Below are 22,953 nucleotides of genomic sequence, written 5' to 3'. Positions count from 1 at the left end.
TGCATGTTTTTTATCGTCTGATCGTGTTGTACAAGTTGATTTTCTAAGAGCTACAACTTTTAAAAAAAAGTTTTTCTAAGATCTACAAACTTCAGCGGTCTATAATGCATGAACAGTTCACTATTAAGAAAATCATTTTTTACATTGAAATCATCCAATCCAAAGTGCATTTCTTAATAAATGGATCACGTTGAGCAAACTTATATGGCCAAATTCGTCAACTAAAGCTCACAGCTATGAGATTCAGTTAGAGAGTATACCTTACCGTAGAGTGCACCCAATATTTTCGGTCGAGTTTTTAACTTTTTTTTTTGCTCCAATATGTGAATTAACATTTCCTTTATGGATCCAGTTTCCTTGAATTCATATGCTTTTTTGGCGAAAACTTTAAAAATGCAAAAGAATAGGTGGGATCCAAGATGGTTCCATTCTTTGAATCACATACTTGACTCCATATATATATATATATATATATATGAAGCCCGCGGGCTGGCCTGACCCAACCCATGATTTTGTCGGGTCGGGTTTAAGCCTGTTTCGGGTTGGGCCTTCTTCCAAAAACTAGGCCCAAGCCCGACCTGTTCGGACTGGCCCACAGTCCAGCCCTAAATAGTATGAACTTTAATTTGGGGCTTTTTACATTAAATATCTTTCTCTTTACATATAAGAACCTTATCAGGTCTGAAATTTTTCATTGGAGTCACGCTTCTGGCGCCATTTATTGAGACTAGTTATGAAGCTTCAACAGTTCTTCAAGCCTACTCTAGCCAATTCTCTTTCTATGGTTTTCTTATGGCCATTATTGTTCAATTAGATTCAGAAGGCTTTCTATTTTTAGCTAGTTGCACTTGCACCAGCAATTGTGGCTACAAGTTTGAACCAATGAGCTCCCTGGTTATTCAGAAAAGTCAAGTAGGTTTGCACCAATCTAACTTGTCCATATTGTCCATTGACATTGTATCAAAAGCCGCTTCCATATCAACATTAAATAAAATAATGAAAAGATAAACTATCGTAGCATAAACTCATCCCATATTGGAGCTTGATACTAACCGTGCATTGCTCATTCTTAAACAATCCTTTTTTATTTAGCTTGGCATGCCTTTTTTTCCTGCTCATTGGGCCTTTAGATGACTGGAGGAACTTTCTAAGAAAGCCATCAAAGAACCATGTTTATGGTTCACGGCTGAGGGGCAGTGACATCTATTGAAATGAACATAAAGTTGCAAAACAAATTCAAATAACCATGAGCCACTCATGTCTTAGGCTCGTGTTGGAGGGAAGATGAAAGGGTTGATGAGAGTTGTCAACAACATTCTTGTGAGGATGTAGTTAACAATGGCCCATCTCCACTCTCAATCTCCTCGTCTCCCAAATCAGAGTTTCCAAACACCTTTGAGGGTAGGTGGTATTAATTATACCCTCATTAAATCCCATCTCCAGCTCCCAAACAGAGCTATTCTTTTTGTGGAAACGAGGGGCCTTTGCATTTGGTAAACAAATTGAAACAAGCATGAGCTACTGACATCCTGTTTTAAATGCTTCCACAGGTCATAATTGACATTTGAAAGAGCCAAAGATAATTGTGGCTCAGCTTAACTACCAATGGGGTATCAACTAAGAGTGGTGTTTATTGCATTCCAGTCGTTTCCTGGTTGCAGTACGCAATTTTATTTGTTGCATTGCCATACCAAGTCAAAATGAGCAACATGGAAGGTTTTTGTTATCAAATGGGTAAAATTTGCACATAAGCACCTAAGGTATGTAAAAAATTTGCTTAGCTGCCTTGGTTTTGAAATATTTAAGATAGATGCCTACCGTATGAAAAAATTGTATGACCGTGTAAATTAATTTTTATATCACCTAGCTTTACTTAACTCTTTAAATGTCACCATCGGAGGCTCCGCTTGTCTGGTAGGAACAGCTGGTGCATGTCACCTTGTGCTGGGACGTTGCAGGTTCAAAACCCAATGGTATAGTTGTATAACTGGCAGGGGTCGGACTAGGGGTGGCAATCGTGTCGGGTTGGTGGGTCGACCCGACGGGTTGGTGGGTCAGCATACCTCAACCCGAACCCGACCCGTTTATTAAACAGGTCGGCTGTGGCAAACACGAACCCGACCCGTTTAATAAACGGGTAACCCGACACGACCCGCCAACCCATTTAATAAATGGGTTGGGTCGGGTAAACGGGTTCTCAGGTTCGCAGGTCGACGGGTTGGCAGGTCGGGTTGGCGGGTTGGCATACCCCCAACCCGAACCCGACCTGTTTAATAAATGGGTTACACGGGTCGACCCATTTATTAAACGGATTGGCTTAAGCCCAACCCGAACCCGCCTAAGAGGCGGGTTGGCGGGTCGTGTCAGGTTTTGCCACCCCTAGGTCGGACTAACCCCAGCTTGACTATCAAAAAAACTCTTTAAATGACCCAGTAGTCTCCTACCAGGTGTGTAGGTGCCTTTCACAGGTGGGTTCCATAAGGCCTTGGGCATCAATGACCCCACCCAGAGATTACCCGCTTCGGTGGTAGTGAACTGTCCTCAAAAAAACAAAAAATGACAGTCTTAACCTTTTTTATTTGAATTATTGAATGTGCAGCCTAGCATTTTTGAAGTTACGGTCAAGAGCACAGAAATAATTTTAAAAAGTAAAAGTAACACAAATGACCAACCAGGCAATTTTTTTAAAAATGAGGAGTTTTCCTTAAATATTTAAAACATAAGACAGCTAAATGTAAATTCATCCTCCACTAGGTGCTCGGGATGGCATCGTGCAGTTATTACTAATAAGAATGATGCTACGGAATCATGAATATTCATAAGAATAATTTTAAAAAAAAAAACACCTGACTTATCAGCTATTTACAAAAAGGCACCTAATTTTTCAATTATAACATTTAACTGCCTACTTTTAAAACTTATATTTCAAAAACACTTTTGGTCCTGAATTCAGTCAGTTGACCTTGACTGAGTAAAGAAAATGACTAAAATACCTTGGTTCTTAAGAGAGAGAGAGAGTCCACGTCGGACACACTGTAAAAAATGAGGGCAAATGATGTGATGTCTCTCTTTCTAAAAAATGAGAGAAATGGTGGTGGTGATGGTGCAATCTCTCTCCCTCAAATTTGGGCAATGGTGGTGGTGACGAGGCAATGGGGGCAGAGCTCTCTCTTTCAAATTTGGGCAATGGTGATGGTGATGAGCCAATGGGGCAGCTATCTCTCGCTCTCAAATTTGGGCAATGGTGGTGGTGATGAGGCAATGGCTGGGATCTCTCTCTCTCTCTCTGTTTTAAGAATCAGGGTATTTTAGTTATTTTCTTTAAGCAATCAAGCAGTAAGGTCAACTGACAAAATTCAAGACCAAGCATACCTTTGAAATATAAATTTTAAAATCACAACTGCAAAATTCAATTTAACTAACTAACTATATATATATATATATATACACACGGTGGTGGTGTACCATGATACCACGGGGTGGTATACAATATTTTGTTTGCATAGATTTAGCCATCAACTGGTGGGTACAGATGTATTTAGCATGGTTTATTTCCAATGTTAAAGGTTTTATCATGTCTAATAGATCATAAGATTATACTTTTGAGACTGAAAATCAATGGCTCACAATTCATGAAAATATGGGTGGTCTAAAAATGTCTTTCAAACAAAAAAGGGTGGTCCAAAAATCGTATAAAATATCATATTTTAATCCACTTTAACACATGAAAATAGTAAATAGAATACGTGAAGCATGATCCAAATGTTAGATTTTGCATTTGGAGCATAGATCTATGTAAATCAAATGTGTACCACCATAAGCTACGGTGGTGCCACAGAAGCTTTTATATATATATATATATATATATATATACTGTAGGTACAATCTATTGTAGCAAACTTAACCCATAATACAATGCAGAAACTCATTAGACATGTCTCATGTAACTGGTACGACCTTGACAGGCTAGGCAAGGTCCAGTTCTCTATGGGCAACACAAGAAGAATTGATGGGAAATGCTAGGAGCAGACCCCACAAGCAATTTGAAGTCGAGCATGCTTCTCCATGAGAGAGAGAGCTGCTAAAGAATACCTCTCATTACAAGCTAGAAAACTAACAAAGAACATAGTCACAATTCCTGTTTTCAGGAAAATGCCGATGAGGGAAAATCTCACAAAATTTTGAAAATATGCTTTCTTGGAAGAATCGCAAGAAAATATCAGTTTATATAAGATATATAAATAAAAAATTATTAATAATGTAAAATTAGGCAAAAGTTGACATTAAGGCAAAAGTGTTTTTATCATGTTAATATTGGATGAAAAGCAACATTTTTAAAACAGGTGATATTTTGAAAAAATCATGTCTTTCTTGATATAATATCATCCTCACAATTTTAAAAAAGTTGCTGATATTTGTGATTATGACACAGAACAACTTCTGTTCATCCTCGAAAGTATGAAAGACAACTGTGAATCTGCACCTACATAAATGGGTCGAATTATACTAGGTATCTAAAAGCAACACAAATAGACCCACTATAAATGTATTCAGACAATGTCGAAGTTTCCTTACAACTAATCAGATTCACTTCAAAGTTCAAACCAAGACCCTGTCACTCTTCCACTGGTAAAGAAAGATATGCTAGAAGAGAAAAAATCCATGGAGCAGAGCAGATCTGGTGATATGCCGAATCACTCACCTTCATTTATTTAATTTACTTTGGTTTGCATGTAATCATTGATCTTCTCATTCAAGAATGTATTGCACCAAGCTGAACGATTGTGGATCTTAAAAACTGTTTGAAAATAGATTCAAGTTGCAAGGCAAGTTATCCGATAGTTTTGCACCATTAACATTAAAATGAAGCAACATGGACCCGATTGGATCCACACCGAAGGAATCAGTAATGTGTCAGGAAAAGTTTAAGTCTGATGCAGGGCAGGACCCGATTGGATCCATCGTGCCACCCGATCCACCACAAAGGGCGATCAGACACATGTGTCCAATCCCATTGCAGGTACGAAGCCACGATGCAGGGATATACCCTTATGCACCTACTCCAGACGTGGTCCAGTTTGAACATCACAGAAACAGCAGTCGATTGAAGCCGACCTGGATTGTGATTTGGGTCCAAAGCTGGACCCATGACCCGGGTCCAACAACAGTCTTTAAAAAACCCTCTCCGAGGGTTTCGTGGGGGACAGATTACAGATTTCTCTGGCAGCAGCCTTATTGTTCAGCAGTTTCCTTTTCTTTGCCTTTACCCATTGTTTTATTCCTTATTGCATTTGTTTACGTAACTTTATCATTCAGCCTACTGTCTTTTGTTTATTGAATCCACTATTGCAAATAAAAGAAAACAGGCCAACTGATTTCCAGTGGGTATTCCTTTCCAATTCTAGGCATTGTTCGACCTTAAAAGTTAGGTCATTACAATCAGTCGACTGGTGTCACGCTGCCAGCATCTCCACTGCATCAAAGTCTTACAATAAATTCTCTCAGAGATGCCAGAAATTCAACGTCATACACAAATACATAGATTATAACTATTATACATAAAATCCACAACAATGAGCTTTTCCCCTTGCCCCCAAGGAGTCACCACGCTTCGGCTTGCGCAAGGGATGATGCCCATGGGATTTGAACCTAGACTGCCTGCCTAGCGGCCTAGGCCCCATCCCACTATGCCAAACCCCTTTGGGGCACAACAATAGGACCTTGCTTAAACATACATAGCCAAATGCTTCATGCCTTGGGACAAAAATATTATCAAATTATAGTAATGAGATCCCACAGGCTACCCCGCCATGCACGCTTAAAATGATGCAGATCTCATGTAGTCTTCAACAAGAGATAAAGAAAAACAACATACAGATAAAGGCAAAAGATTAAAGAAACTACCTAGCACAGAACTTGCGTCAGCAAACCAGAGGCTGAAGTCTGCATGCAGCTATGGAATCCAATAACCGTGTGTGACCCATCACTTTAGCACCAACATCTGTAGCTAAAGACATAGCTTCTCTGACCCTCTGCTCCATAATTGAATCAACTTCTGCGGACCCAAGACCTTCTGAACAAACCTCACTGTAGACTATTATGGTTAAGGCTTTAGAATTTGACTGGTTCTCAGAGAGAGGGGAAAAGGAATCACTTTGTAGGACACCACCCCCAGCTGCCAGCACCAGATCTTGTAGATAGCCTTTGTAAGAAGCCTCATAATCACCAACAAAATAGAAATCTAGGCAATTAAAAAGCGGAAGTTCCTGCATAACCAAATTCAGGATACAAATGGCTTATGTTCTAGCTAGATTCTCCGCCCCTGTCTAGGTGTGATGTGTGTATGTGTGTGCTTGTGTCTGTATGTGCAATGATGCATAATGTTCGTTCTTCAAATAGATAATGCCTTCATAAAAAAAGAAAAATACTGAAAATAGCATAGGTTATCTGCTTTTTCCATTTAGCAGTTGTAATACTTGTGAAAATTCTCCTGCTGTAAGAGGGGAAGCATGGTTTCGTAGATAACTTTTGCAAGGACAGATTGGACCTATGAAATGCACTCTCATTACCATAGAATGCTGCTGAAATTGATGCAAGGACGTCACAAGTTCAAAAACAACAGGTGTGTGTTCCTTGCCACGAAGCCAAAGCTAAATGTTTTCTGGTGGGCAAGGGGGGCTGAGGCTTTACGCCAATGAACTCAAGGAGCAAGGTAGTTTTTCCCCAGTTATCTGAAAAAAGAAAAACCTGAAAACATTCCAGCATCATGGTTGGTGCCATCCTATTGGTTCCTGGCCGATCTGACGTGGATGATATAGGACCATGACGAGAGAGAGAGAGAGAGAGAGAGAGAGAGAGAGAACCTTAGCCATTACTCTGTGCCTTCCACATTTTGGACCTTCAAAACATCCATGAATGTCATGATCTATTTCATAAGGTTCTTCATTGACTAGACACATAGCTTCCATGCAGGCTTTGATCCCTGTAATCAAGAACTTGGCACAGTAAAATACCAAGTATGCATTTTCTGGTTGCATGACACACATTACTAGATTGATAACAGACTTTAAGTGGCTGCTTCTCTGAGTGTTTCACTTCAAAAGACAATGATTTGCATTGTTTTTCCTCTTCAATGAGTTTTTTTATGATTTAACGAGTTATAGCAAATAAGGGAAAAGTGCATTTGAAAGATAATAAGAAATTAAAGTATGCTGTAGAGTGATGCGTAAAGTTCATATTTTGAAGCATTTGGAAGAGGGATACTTAGAGTACAAAAAGCAACCAATAATTGACTACTGCCATAAAATTATGATGGTGAATCGGTGGTATAGTATCATTGATTTCATCAAATGATGTATCTACTTATTGTAGTGACCAGCAAAAAAAGATCCTATCAAGCTTTCATTTGATGGTTAAAGCAAGAAATAGAGAAATATGTTTAAAAAACTATTAAAAATAGAAAAGGAAATAACAGCATCAACAAGACTGTATCAAGCAACAAGTCAAAATAAGTGTGTCCATTTCTTTAGATAGATTATGGCAGCAAGTGTTGAGCTTACAATTGATATTCACAATCCAACTCCCAGCCAAGATAGCCATGAGCACCTTCAAAGTTCTCTTACAGCAACCATTCTCATCAACAGACGCAATGACATGTGTGACATTATGGTCCCATGCCTTAGAGACGACTGCACCAGTTAGCCGTGCAAATTCTGCGACATAATCCTACAGAACAACAAAAATATTTTGAAGACTTAAAATATATATTGCATATGAAATCCGAAGTAATCAGAACTTTTAACAAATGTATAGTGATGTTCGTCTTTGTTAAAAAAAACTATATTGTTGCAGATATTTTTAACTAGTCTTACAGTAGAAAAGCACAACCAAACATACAGCATCTACTATACAAAGTATTGAGCAATCATTAAAGCTACTAAGCTTCAATACCATATATAGTCCCCCACAAGGCCACTACCTAATCATGGCCATCTTTCCACAAAAAGAGATGGAGAAATAAAAGAACATGAAATGTGCAATTCGAGCGTATCATTTACCTTCTCTGAAGCAGTCAGTGCAGACCCACAAAGCACCCATCCTTTTGATTTGTCAAATTGGGCTGTCCATTTCCTTCTATCCTGGTTTGGTATAGGATAGAAAGTTCTTGATGATTCAAGTGATGCTCTAGAAAAATAATATAAGCAAAGAATTTTCAGCATACAAATCCTCAAATCAACATTCAAATCCACCAAACCAAGCACCATAACCAACTTGACAATGAATTTCTGTTGAAAGACATACAGACTCAAGAAGAACTTGAACAACATGATTGAGTTGTGCTTCAGTGCAAAGGTATATAGGAAAAACAAAGACCAAAAAAGAAAGAGCTTCTTAACAATTGGAATAGACTACCTAACTTCTGATAAGTTAGCAACCCAAGCTGTTCATTACCATTTAGAGAGAGAGAGAGAGACCAAGTCCTTAACCTGGTAAACTCTTCACCTCAGTTCAAATCGGATCAGAGGCCCGGTAAAGTACAGAATTTATAACTTGATACTGAATACAGTGGTAGCAAGTTTGGGGTGATTTTCTAAAGAATAATGAGGTAGAAATAAACAGTAAATATTGAACAAAATGCATATTTATCACAGCTCATGTTTATTGGCACCTCATTTAGCAAGTTAAATCAACTTCAAAGGGAGAGTTTACCGGCGCCTCTTTCCAGGCTTAGTCTTTTCACCGGGAAACTTTAGGGAGGAATGAGCAGGGCAGTACATTGCAAAATTTTCCTGTGAAAACACAACAATCATTAAAAAAGCACTTCAAGGATCAAAGGTGGGAATAAAACCTCATTAAAAAGAGAAAATTTGACAAATCATGACGCCTTACACAATCCCACCGGCAATCATAAATTTCCACAGCACATGGCACATGAAAGGTCCTCCTACAACTCTTTGCTAAGCACCCAAGAGCTGCTCCCTTTTGTCCACATCTGCTGCATTTTAGCTTTGCACTCCGCACAATTTCAGATTCCAAATTCTTGATAGTTTCATTCTCATAGTATATCTGAGGAGCCCTGCATTATCAATGGACATTTGATGTGGCATTCCTAATCTCAATCTTCGAAGAATTACAAAACCGGAAAACAGAAAGAGAAAAATAGCCTCTTAAATTTATTGATAGGTACCAGAAAGCATATAATACATCAGCAATTGCTTTCCTGATTTGCTAAGTGATTGTAATCACAACTGTTGTTAAACTCTGAAAAGGGTTTTTGTAATGAAACAAGAAAAGAGTACAAGATAATGTCTCTAAGGACTTACAAGAGTACAAACACAAAGTGTCACTTATGGGCAAAATACAAATCCACGATGAATCTCACAAACACAAGCCACTAAGGGCTACAACATAAAAAATATAAGTGTTTATTGATGTGAAGAATGCTTAGAAAAGCATGACACTACATAGGGAAGAATCCCCTTATATAGAGCCAAAAGGAATACAAAGGGTCTAGCCCAACTAGCCATTGGACTAGCCCAATGGCTAGTTGGGCTGTCCCAACAGCTATTGTTAAATTGTATCTCCTGTTATATACATATATTTTTATATGTATGTAACGAGAGATACATATACATATATGTATCATGCATATATGTATATGTATCTATCGTTATATATATATATATATATATATATATATATATATATATATATTGCTTCATGTAACCCCAGGGGTATTTTTGTCTTTTTACTGTTTTACGCATAAATATGTTTGTAATTTATTTCTCTTTCTTTTCTTTGTTTTTCCTTTTTTCTTTTTCCCTTTTTCTTTTTCCCTTTTTCTTTTTCTTTTCCTTTTTTTTTTCTTTTTCGACTTAGTCAACATTGGAGGGGGTCCAACACTAGATGTTGGACCCCTCCAACGGTTAGATTTCTAACCATTGGAGGGGCTCCAACGTCTAGTGGGAGCCCCTCCAAGGCTTCCTCTTCTCTATAAAAGGGGTTGAACCCCTATTGTAAATTCATTCTATGCTTGGAGCATTGTTCTCCAATTGTTCAATAAAATTCTTTATATTTTTGCATGTGTTCTTCATTTGTACCTTGGATACATTTTGTTCTAAGTGTTTTTGTGCCTTTGTGCACATGTCCCTTTGTGGAATTGGAGCTTGGGCTGCACACTACCTCTTTATGAGATATTTTCACATGGTATTTGGTGATAGAGGATTGTGGGATTCTTCGTTTTTCGAGTCCCTCAAAAAACGTGCCTTTGGTGTTTTGAAGTTTGAAGTGGTGGATCTTGCTTCTCCAATATTTTAGAAGAATCTTACGTCAAGTAAGATTTGAAAAACTTTTTGTGGTACGCATTTTTTCTCCACTCTTCTCTCTCTAATGGGTGAAAAAGAGTCGCATTTTTCACTAAATTTTAAATTAAACGGCTCCAACTATCATGTTTGGGCCGAGAATATGGAGGCTCATATTAAGGAGAAAGGTCTTTGGGGATACGTCAAAGGAACCATTCCTGAACCCAAACCTAAGATCACCATTATGGAGAGAGGAGAAATCAAGGTTCTTGATGGTGAAGAGAGAGAAAAAACCTTTGAAGAATACAACAAAAAGCATGAAGAATGAGAGATGAAGAACTACAAAATTCTTTTGTGGTTCTTCTCTTCCGTTGAAACAAAAATAAATGTCAATATCTTGAAGTTCAAGAAAGTGTTTCAAGTATGAGAGTATCTTGAAAGAATGTATACTTCAAGAGACTTGTTCCATAAATATTATCTACGAAAAGAGGCATTAACTCTTCAACAAGGTGAAATGACCATTAGAGAAAACTTTGTCGAGTTATCCACGGTTTGGGATGAACTTGCTCTCCAAGAACCTAAATGGAGTGGAGAGGCAATTGAATTAAGAGCCAAACAATTAGAAGAGAATCACCTCTTCAACTTTTTAAATGAGCTTAGACCCGAATTCGAACAAACTAGGTCCTCTCTTTTGTCTTTGTTTTCTTCTCTCCCATTGGAAGATGTGCTTACCAAACTAAGTGGAGAAGAAACTAGATTGGGATGAATAAAACCAATCAAAGTGTGTTGGCCGTTCTTTCGAAGGATGAGGATGAGGGTGCTTATGCCGTATCAAGACCGGGGAATAATGTTAAAACATATAAACCCCTTCACTTCAACAAAAATTGAGGAAGAGAAAATGGTGGGCATTATGGAAGAAGAGACTATAGCAAGATCATATGCCACTTTTGTAAAGAACCAGAACACATTAAACCGATATGTCATAAATGGAAAAAGATGGTGGCTATGTCTACAACTTTCTAACCAATCAAAGAGGAAGGACCTTCAACCTCCAACCATGACACTTTATCTCTAAATCAAATCATGGAAGTTCTTCAACCACTCATCAAGAGATCCGTCTCCGGAGCCGCCATGACCACCTTCTCTCCTCCCGGTAAGACTCTTTGGCTCTTAGACTCGGGTGCATCATTTCATATGACTCCAAATGTTTTTGATATTTCTAAATACTCAAAGAATTTTTTCCCTTCTTTTGTTTCTACCGCGGATGGGGCTTCTCTTGAAATAAAAAGAATTGGAGATTTTGAAAAACAAGGATTTTCTATTCCTAAAGTTAGATTTATCCCAAAATTGAATTTAAATTTGCTTTCCGTCTCTCAACTATCGGATCATGAGTGTGATATCAAGTTCTCATCAAATAAATGTTGGATACAGGATCACCAGTCCGGGAAGTTGATTAGGAAAGGCTTTAGTAAGGGAGATCTATACTTCATGGAATTTCTTCAAATTCCAAAACAATCTTTTTGTAATATTGCCCAACATAAAGATATAAATGTTTGGCATAAACGCCTTAGGCATCCAAATATTGTCAAGCTCTCTCATTTACATTTTGCTAAAACTTTATGTAAACACAATTTCAATTGTAATGATTGTATTCTTGGTAAAATGAGAAGCTTACCTTTTGTACAAAGAACTATGTTTTCATCTAAGCCTTTTGAATTTGAGCATTCGAATGTATGGGAACCGGCACTCGTAGTATCTAAAGGAGGTTTTTCATATTATGTTATCTATGTTGATGACTTTTCAAGATATAGTTGGATTTACTTCCTGAAGCATAAACATGAGGTTTTTTCAATCTTTAAGGTTTTTCATATGATAATACAAAATCAATTCAATAGTAAATTACTAATTTTTAGAACCGACTCCTGAAAAGAATACATTTCAAATGAGTTCAAAATTTACATTGAAAATAATGGAATCGTTCATCAAAGGTCTTGCCCCAAAACACCTCAACAAAAAGGACTAGCCGAACGAAAACATAGACATATAATAGAAACTACAAGGATCTTACTCATTTCTCAAAGAATTCCAAAAAGATTTTGGGCCGAAGCGGCTCTTGCATCGGTTTATCTCATAAATCAACTTCCTTAAAAAAATTTGAATCAAATATCTCCTTTTGAAACCTTGTACAAAAAGGAACCCGACTATAATAGACTAAGAATTTTTTGTTGTAAATGTTTTGTCCTCACCGATAAGAATGATAAACTATCTCTCAAAGCTATCCCTTGTGCATTTTTGGGATATTCCGAAACACAAAAAGGATTTAGGTGTTATGATATTAAAAACGACAAACCGCATGTCTCAAGAAACGTAACCTTTTTAGAAAATAGGAGTGGTTTTGAAGAACATAAAACTCATGAAGATAATGCTGACTACTCCTTTTTGTTTGAGTTATTATCTAGGAACAAAGATTTGTTTAGCGATGACGAATTAAATGAGGATGAAGACTTAAGTGAAAGTATTCCACAACCCATCCAACATGAAGAAGAAATAACAATTGAACCAATTACCTGTACACATAGAGATAAAAGTACTTTTAGAAATGCAATAGAGAAGTATAGTGACCTTAGTGAACCTTCCAACCACTCTCGAAGAACCGAAAGACCTAGGAGAAATCCTTCTAGATTTATATCCTATGAATCCTTCTCCCCAAAACATAGGGCATGTCTCAGTGCCATTCACTCATATCAAGAGCCTAGGAATTTTGAAGAAGCTAAAAAAATGATAGAATGGAGGGACGCCATGGATGACGAACTTAGAGCCCTCAACAAAGCTAAAACTTGGATCTTTCAATATCTTTCAAAAGAAAAGAAATAAATAGGATGTAGATGGGTTTTTAAAGTCAAAACCAAGAGTGATGGCACTCTTGAAAGATATAAAGCCCGCCTTGTCGCAAAAGGATATAGCCAAGAATACGATATTGATTACGAAGAAACATTTGCCCTCGTTGTTAGGATGGTCGCTGTAAGATGTTTGATCACCATTGCATCTATTAAAAAATGGAATATTTACCAAATGGATATTAAAAATGCTTTTTTAAATGGGATCTTAATGAAGAAGTTTACATGGATTCTCCTCCTGGCATGGACATACCGAAGGGAAAAGTCCTTCGTTTGCAAAAAGTACTCTATGGTTTAAAACAAACTCTTAAGGCTTGGTATGATCGATTTAATAAGGTTATGATTCAAGAAGGTTTTACTTTATGCTATACTGACACTGCTCTGTTTGTTAAAAGGTCTAATGCAGGAATTGTGATTTTATTACTGTATGTTGATGACATGTTGATAACAGGTAGTGACATAAAGGGCATCAAAAGTATTAAAACTACTTTAAAAGAAAGGTTTGAAATGTCAGACTTGGGGTATTTGACATACTTTCTTGGTATAGAGGTAGCCTACTCTCATAGAGGCTATTTTTTGTCTCAAACTAAACTTGCATGTGAGATTCTTGAAAGATCAAGTATTTCTGACGATAAAATCTGTGAGACTCCTGAAATTGTGGGATCAAAGATGAAGATCAATGATGGGATTCCTTTGGAGGATCCTACTCCCTACCGAGAACTTGTGGGGTCTCTAATGTATCTTAGCATCACAAGGCCAGACATCTCGCATGTCGTGCACACTGCAAGCCAATTCCAGCATGCTCCTACATCTGACCATATGGGCGTCGTTCTCCGAATTGTCAGATACATAAGGGGAACCTTAAATAATGGAGTCTTTCTTTCATTGTCCTCTGAGTTAAATTTAATTGCATATACTGACTCTGATTGGGGAGGTGACCCAAATAACCGTCACTCCATTACAGGTTTTTGCATTTTTTTAGGTGAATCATTAATCTCATGGAGATGCAAGAAACAACAAAAGGTGTCTCGATCATCCACAGATGCAGAATATCGAGCCATGGCATCCGCAACCATGGAAATTGTGTAGATTCATCAACTCTTACAAGACATGGGGATTCAGATTCAAGGACCCACTAAGTTATGTTGTGACCTATGTCATAGGGACTCGGCAAAACATATGCCGCACCCGCGTCGACGCGACGCGGGTGCGCGTGCGGGTGCGGCACCGGGTGCAGTCAACACGATTTTGGGTGCGGTCAACGCACCCAGGGTCATTTTTGTCCACGATTTGGGCGTAAAAAAAAAAAATCCCCGATGAAAAGGAGGATTAGGGCAAAAATTTGTTTTTGCCCTAATCTCTCCTCTATCTTCCCCTGAGCTCGAGCTCTCTCCCAGCTCCGCCGCCCCAGCTCCGCCGCCGCTGCCCCAGCTCCTCCTCTCGGCTCATCGTCTCAGCTCATCCTCTCCTTTCGCAGGTACCCTCTCTCACTCTCTTCTTGGGTCGACAGGGGAGGGGCCGAGCCCCTCCCCCATGTGTTGTTTATTTTGGGTCGACAGGGGAGGGGCCGAGCCCCTCCCCCATGTGTTGTTTTTTTTGGGTCGACAGGGGAGGGGCTCGGCCCCTCCCCCATGTGTTGTTTTTTTTGGGTCGACAGGGAGGGGCTCGGCCCCTCCCCCATGTGTTGTTTTTTTTGGGTCGACAGGGGAGGGGTCGAGCCCCTCCCCCATGTGTTGTTTATTTTGGGTCGACAGGGGAGGGGCCGAGCCCCTCCCCCATGTGTTGTTTTTTTTGGGTCGACAGTGTTGTTTTTTTTTTGGGTCAACAGGGGAGGGGCCGAGCCCTTCCCCCATTTGTTGTTTTTTTGGGTCGACAGGGGAGGGGCCGAGCCCCTCCTCCATCTATTTTTTTTTTGGGTCGGCAGGGTAGGGGCTGAGCCCCCCCCCCCCCTGCTCCCTCTGTTTTCAGCAGGGGGAGGGGTCGAGCCCCCCTCGCTCTCGCTCTCTTGTTGGGTTGGCAGGGGAGGGGCCGAGCCCCCCTCGCTCTCGCTCTCTTGTTGGGTTGGCAGGGGAGGGGCTGAGCCCCCCCTTCTCCCTGTGTTTTCGAATTGATTTGAAAATTGTAATGTATTTTTTTTTTGTGTTTTCAGGATAAAAATGACGGACAAAGGGAAAAGACTTGCGTCATCCTCATCCCAACATGCGAGTTCTGCTGCTATTTTTGTTGATAGTTGCAGTGTGATTGATGATGTGGGGCCACTATGGGTACATGTAGATAAACTCGCAAAAACTGGAGAAGGAGGTGGTGGAAACAAGAGATTTCGATGCAAGCTCTGCGAAAGAGATTTTGTTGGGTCTTACACAAGAGTGAAGGCTCATTTGTTGAAGATACCAGGACATGGCATTTCAGCTTGCAGAAAAGTTGATGAGGCAATACGAAGACAATACAAGAAAATACAAGAAGAATATGAGAAGAGAAAGGCAATGGCCGATTCTTCTGCAGTCAGTGTGCCATTTGCAAGCCACCAAGAAGATGCTGAAAAAAAAAAAAGCCAATGTAGGAGGTAGAGGAACGATACAAGCAGCATTCAATACATATGGAAGAGAAGAATTGGATAGAAAAGTTGGGAGGTATTTTTATTCTGGTTCACTCCCATTTAATGCGGCTAAAAATCCTTATTGGAAGGATTTAGTAACATCCTTGGCAAATTGTAATTTGAGTGGTTATGTGCCTCCAAGTTTAGAAAAAATACGAACCACACTTCTTGCAGAAGAGAGGGCAAATGTGGAGAGGTTGCTAGAAATTAAAAAATATTCATGGGAGCAAAATGGAGTTTTCATTGTGTCTGATGGATGGACAGATATTCAAAGGCGTCCATTAATCAATTTCATTGCTTGTTCGCTTAGTGGCCCAATATTCTTGAAAGCAGTTGATGCATCTGGGGAATATAAAAATGCAGAGTATTTGAAGGGATTGTTTATAGAAGTGATAAAAAAAATGGGTGATCAGAAAGTGGTACAAATCATTACTGACAACGCTCCAGTTTGTAAAAGTGCAGCGTTGAGTTTGGAGAGTGAGTACCCTCATATTTTTTGGACTCCCTGTGTAGCACACAGCTTAAATCTAGCCCTAAAGAGCATATGCAACCCCAAAGAAGAAGAAAATTCACAAGCATATGTTTTATGTTCATGGATTGAAGATTTAGAAAGAAATGTCAAAAGCATTAGGAATTTTGTTGTTAACCACCATCGTGCTAATGCTATATTTAATAGGCATTCTGATTTGAAATTGTTGAAGGTCGCTGAAACACGTTTTGCTTCCATCATTGTGATGATGAAGAGGATTAAAAGAGTGAAGAATGCTTTGATTAACATGGTGACTGATGAAAATTGGACATTCTATCGTGTTGATGATGATATGAAGGCTCAAGAAATTAAGAAATTCATTCTTGATGATGAGTTTTGGGACAGAGTGGTATACTTCCTTCAATTTACGCAACCTATTTGAGAAATGTTAAGAGAAGTTGATAAAGATGAGCCCATGCTTCACAGAGTTTATGAAATGTGGGATAATATGATTGAAAAAATACAAGCTATAGTTTTCATGCAAGAAGGAAAAAATCCTGCATTGGATGATTCAGATTTTTTTAATCATATTCATTCAATTTTTGTCAGAAGATGGGATAAGAGCAACACTCCTTTGCATTGCATGGCACATTCTCTTAATCCAAAATATTATGCAAATAAGTGGCAGGCTGGTGGTATTGGTCGTGTCCCTCCAAATTTAGACCCAGAGCTATCAAGACATAGAAATATGTGTATGACAAGACTTTTTCCAAAAGCATATCTTCTACATCAAGTCACACAAGAGTTTGGAAAATTTTCATCTTCGAGATTATATGCACCAGCATTATTCGCGAGAGAAGAAGATAATATAGATCCTATGACATGGTGGTCAACATTTGGATCAGAAACACCTCTTCTGCAACGTCTTGCATTAAGATTGCTATCGCAGCCTGCTAGTTCATCTTGTTGTGAAAGAAATTGGAGCACATATTCTCAAATCCACAACATGAAGAGAAACAAATTCACCAGCAAGCGTGCAGAGGATTTAGTATATGTTCATTCAAATCTTCGATTACTTTCGTGAAGCAATGATGAATACAGGTACTAATTTGCTCTCTTAGTTATTTGATTATTTCTTAGTTTTCATTTAAATATACTTGTATTGTATTTATCATTTTCAAATTGGGTTTATAATACAGACAAGGAACATCCAAATTTTGGAACGTAAACCCAGAAGAGTGTGACTTCGAAGGAGAACATGAATTCAACGTAACAAACATGGATTTAGCTGAGCCCAGTATTCCTTCTAATGATGCATTTGATGATGAAGAAGAAAATTATTAGCATCCATTACTTCATCAGGATATACTTTGGTATGTAATTTAGTTCTTTTATGCAATACTTATTTGATTGATATTTAGGTCGATTTATGTAATTGCTTTACTTATTTGATTGATAATTTGATATTTAGGTTGATATATTACATGCATGATGAATCATATTATGAGTTTATGACAATGTTTAGTGTTAAATGTTAAACTGTTAAAACTTCAAAATCATATATATATATATATATATATATATAAATTTTTATATTTTTGCCCCTGCCGCACCCCCGCACCCGGGATTTTTGGAAGTGCCGAATCCCCGCACCCACACCCGCACCCATGTGACATAGGTTGTGACAATAAGAGTGCAATCTACATTGCCAAAAAATCACACATTTTATGAACGTACAAAGCATATTGAGATGGACTGCCACTATGTTAGAGAAGCATACTTGCAAAGAGTTATAGATCTTCCATACGTGACCTTGGAATATTAGTTGGCATATTTCTTCACTAAGGCACTCTGCTCTCCCAGATTCAATTTTCTTCTTCGCAAACTCTCGATCATTGTGCGTCGTAAGTTTGAGGGAGGGCGTTAAATTGTATCTTCTGTTATATACATATATTTTTATATGTATGTAACGAGAGATACATATACATATATGTATCATGCATATATGTATATGTATCTATCGTTATATATATATATATATATATATATATTCCTTCATGTAACCCCAGGGGTATTTTTGTCTTTTTACTGTTTTACGCATATTTACATTTGTAAATATGTTTGTAATTTATTTTTCTTTCTTTTCTTTCTTTTCTTTCTTTTCTTTCTTTTCTTTCTTTTCTTTCTTTTTTCTTTTTTCTTTTTTCTTTTTTCTTTTTTTCTTTTTTTCTTTTTCTTTTCCTTTCTTTTTTCTTTTTTGGCTTAGTCAACATTAGAGGGGGTCTTGTTAGAAAGTGACTTTGAATACATTAGGTTCAATAATGAACCCATACATATGCACACGAAGTGCGAATATACCCACTCAATGGAACAACACAAGCACATCATATGCTAATACATAAACCCATAAAAGCGGTAAATATGACTTAAAGTCATAAGTTGAATATTATTGAGGAAAAAGGAAGAATAGGGTAAAAACCCTATACAATGGAGCATAAGCTCCTACAAGGAGTGAGAGAATTACAAGGGGAAAGCCCCTATTTATAATACAAGCAAGGAGCCACTTAGGGGGCTCCCAAAGGAGTCGTTGGGAGCCCCCAACGGTAACATTTGTGACCGTTGGGGGCTCCCCAACGACTCTTTGGGGAGCCTCCCTAGGTGGCGCAAACCACTAAAAAAGAAAAAAAATAAAAGTAAAAATTACAAACATATTCCAAATGGAATATGCGTAAAACTGTGAAATGACTAAACTACCCCTATGCCTATAAATAGAAAAATATATATTTTATATATATAATTAGGATAATACATATGCATATATACCATATATGAATATGTATCATCCTTTATATATATAAAATATATATAAGATTACATAAGTTGAATGATACATTTTAACACCCCCCTCAAACTTTGCGTGGGGGAACGAAAAGATTGAAGAAAGCAGGAGGAAGACTCTCAAGGCTTCAAGAGCCTTCCGTACGAATATCATTGCAAATGTCTTCCTCCAACGTCTTTAACGATGAGCACCTTCCATGATTTATCCAAGGTACTTCTTTTTCTCTTATCTTCAAGATCCTGTGGAACAACAACAAAGAAACAAGTAAAACATATATTTGCACTTTACTCAATTGGAACATTTCTACCAAGCTTAATTGAAACCATATCGGATGACACATCCGCAAAACAATGGTGCAAAAATATAACTTATGCATAGAAATTTAAAGCACATGATAGGATAATTATTTTAGCATGAAAAGTAAATTTAGAAAACCAAAGTTTCAAAATCATACATCATGTTAAAGAGTGAGCGAAAGCAAATTATGCGAAAATGAATTGCAAGAATGCATAATGCATTCATAAGGTCCAACATTGGACAAACATAACCCCATAATGGGGAATAACAAAATGGTCCACTAAGAGACACCACAATAAGCCTACGAAGAGTCATAAGCTATATATGCTTTATTGAATGAGGGCCTAAAAGGTTATAATGAGCATATGAATGTACTATCATGAAATGAATTAATCACTTAAAGAAAATCATTAATGAACATGCTCCAAACATACTTTAGTCAAAATGAATACGGATGCAAATGTTCAAAAGCATGATGAATATGAACTTCAAGGGGCTTTAACACGCATAGATCAACAATAGAGTTTCACATTTTTAGGGAGAAGATCTATGTCAAACAAATGTCATATATAAGAAGCATGATTTGACTAAATATATTAAAGCATCCACCCAAGATTCAAAAATGAATATCATTTGAGACAAAAGACTCATTTTGCATATCAAATACAAAAAATGCCGAAAAACTGTAAGCACTTCATATATAGATTAAATACTAAAATATCAATTTGATTTAAAAACATATCATAGATATGATTCCCTTGTATCTAAAAACACAAGTTATGAATGAAATTTTGCAATTTTCAATAGTAGTTCATCCACTACAAGCAACTACCTCATTAGTCCTCCAAAACCCGTAAATCAAGTGTATAAGCTACTAGATCAAGAATATAAATAAAATGCCATTAAAGGCCAAATGACACACACTAAGGTGTGTAAAAATACCTCTTGTCTACATATAATAATACTTGAAATGAGTGCATCAACGACAAGAACAAGAGAATACACGTCAACATGGACAAAAGCATCTCTTGTCTACGTAAAAATACACTCAAGATCAAGTATGTTCAGCTACTAGAACAAGAGTATTAAGTCAACCATGGGCTAAAAACACAATACATCTCTTGTCTACATAAAATGGCACTTGAATTGAGTGAAAGAAGCCAACCATGGGCATACAACTCAGCGACTAGAACAAGGACACAAATGCCAACATGGACTAAAGATCACACACCATGGTGTGAATCAACGTGCCTTGTCTACATATAATAACACTCAAGACAAGTGTGTTCAGCTACTAGACCAAGAAAGCAAAAGCCAACAAAGGGCTATCAACACACAAAGGTGTAATAAAATTCTTGTCTACATATGATGACACTTAGATAAGGGGCATAAAAGGAGAAGACTTTTGAGGCAATAAAACTTGTAATGACAAACATATAAATAAAACCTTGAAACAGTATTCTTCAAAAAGAATACCCATGACAATATCATTTTGGAATAAATGTGTGAATATACACACACCAAGAACACTTGTGCACAAAAGCACAAAACATAAATGTGCAAATGCACTCATATGATTCATAAACAATAAAAGGTTGGGCAATAATCCCCAAAACCTTGATTTTAATATACCTTAAAACATTTAAGGTTTTAAACACCATATATCCATCACATTTACATATAAATGAGAGCATCCATTAGATCAATGGCCAAAAGAGAAAAAATAAGTGACACACTCATAATTAGAGATCATATAACAAATCATTTTAGAGTCCCAAGGTGCCCATAACTCACCTCAACAACCATCTATAATATGGCAAGTGGACAATCTAGAATGATATAACACGAGGTGCCCATAACTCACCTCAACAAACATCTCTAATAAAACAATAATAAGGCCAAACAAATGATGCATTAAATAACATGTGATGGACAAATATAAATGCCACAAAAAGGCAATAAACACTTTAGGAATCATTTTTCAAAGAAAAGGGAACCGATTAAAAATTGAATCAAAGGTCCAATATAATCAATCACAATAATATGCTTTATAACAACAATTTTGCATAAACATGAATTATGCTTAATCTTCAAAAGAAGTCATTTATACAAAAAAGACTTATTATGCAACTAACACAATTATGAAATATTAAGCAACATCATGCGTAAGAACCGATTTGGAATAATCAAAAAGTCAAAAACAAGCCTCAACTATGATAGATATAAAGTGCAATTAAATGCACACCAAATGATAATAGATGCACTTTTATGCAATGCAAGATTTTTAAATGACAATAATCTTGAATGAGCAAATAACAAACTTAGGCCAATATAGGCATTCATAAAGATGGTGAAGTTTGAAAATCTTATGAAATCCACTATTGTAACTTAAAAAATGATGCTCACAACCAATCTTCTCACAACAACCATGAAATCTTCATAAAAGAGTATATACTCACAAGAAGATTATAAGGACCGAAAGGCTCCTTAAAGAGAGCTCAAAAAACACACAAAATTCCCAAAGAAGGGGGAAACTCCACTAAAGTGGGAGAAATCCCAACAAAGAAGAATAATAGATTTATTAAAAAACCTTATGATAAAATAAGATTGTACTATGACATAAATCTATAAAATTAAACATTTATCGAGGAAAAATTCAAAACTCTTAAGTTTTATCAAAAAACATGACTTAATAGATTATTACCAACTCCTAATGCAATAAGTACGCAACAAACATTAGTGAAGACCATAAATTTTATAATGAGACAAGCTCTTTAAATCAAATTGAAAAATCTTTTAAGAGTATAAAGATGCAAAGAAAATCACCATATTCCATAAGACCATTTTAAAACTTAATTCAACCGGAAAAAAACCTTCTTAATTAAATGTTGCTCATATAAAAAGGACACATTAGGAAAGTGAATCAAGACTTATTAAGGAATTTTTCATATATGTCAAGCATTTTTCAAAAAAAACTACACCTCACAAACATTTTAATCTTAACATACCTTTCTTTAAAGACTTACCATTCATATAAAAGGTATTCTTATAAACAAAGTTAGGTTTAAAATATAAATTCAAAGCTCCAATGGTCATAAATTTTTACCTACTCATTAAAGCAAGTTTTGAGCAATCATATATCTAATTTTTCGCCAAACAAGTTATCATTTAAAATTTTTCAAAGAAAAACATACGAAAAAGTATGTATACGAAAAAGATTCAATAGAGTATCAAGTAACTCAAATTTTTATAAAAATACATAATGACAAAGAGTACACATAAAAAAAAGAACATATTAAATTCTCCATACAATACTTAAAGAAATAGAATGCATACCGAATAACTTTAAGAAAGAAAAGAGAGAGAAATAAATACTTCACCATTTTTCTTTAAAAATTTCTTGAATACCACGCTTCCCGATGCACCAAAGTGCGAATATACTCACTCAATGGAACAACACAAGCACATAATGTGCTAATACATAAACTCATAAAAGGGGTAAATATGACTTAAAGTCATAAGTTGAATATTATTGAGGAAAAAGGAAGAATAGG

At 36.9% G+C, this 22,953-nt stretch overlaps 1 protein-coding gene across 1 annotated transcript in view; it reads right to left on the bottom strand.

The window, feature by feature from the left end:
* Positions 1-5,835: 5,835 nt before the first annotated feature.
* Positions 5,836-22,953, bottom strand: part of LOC149845455 (BRCA1-associated RING domain protein 1-like) — a 45,711-nt gene continuing 28,593 nt past the window's right edge. Inside the window, exons 7-13 of the mRNA XM_089987996.1 lie at positions 8,890-9,076; positions 8,710-8,789; positions 8,058-8,184; positions 7,560-7,725; positions 6,864-6,982; positions 5,931-6,266; positions 5,836-5,844 (exon numbers count right to left, since the gene is read on the bottom strand). Coding sequence (XP_089844122.1) covers positions 5,836-5,844; positions 5,931-6,266; positions 6,864-6,982; positions 7,560-7,725; positions 8,058-8,184; positions 8,710-8,789; positions 8,890-9,076 — 1,024 coding nt within the window. The remainder of the gene's footprint in view (positions 5,845-5,930; positions 6,267-6,863; positions 6,983-7,559; positions 7,726-8,057; positions 8,185-8,709; positions 8,790-8,889; positions 9,077-22,953) is intronic.

The sequence above is a fragment of the Nuphar pumila genome, chromosome 2, assembly GCF_984573655.1.
Source record: "Nuphar pumila chromosome 2, dmNupPumi1.hap1.1, whole genome shotgun sequence".
Classification (NCBI taxonomy): Eukaryota; Viridiplantae; Streptophyta; class Magnoliopsida; order Nymphaeales; family Nymphaeaceae; genus Nuphar; species Nuphar pumila.
Note: the sequence above shows the minus strand (reverse complement) of the source record. Positions and strands in the feature narration are given on the sequence as shown.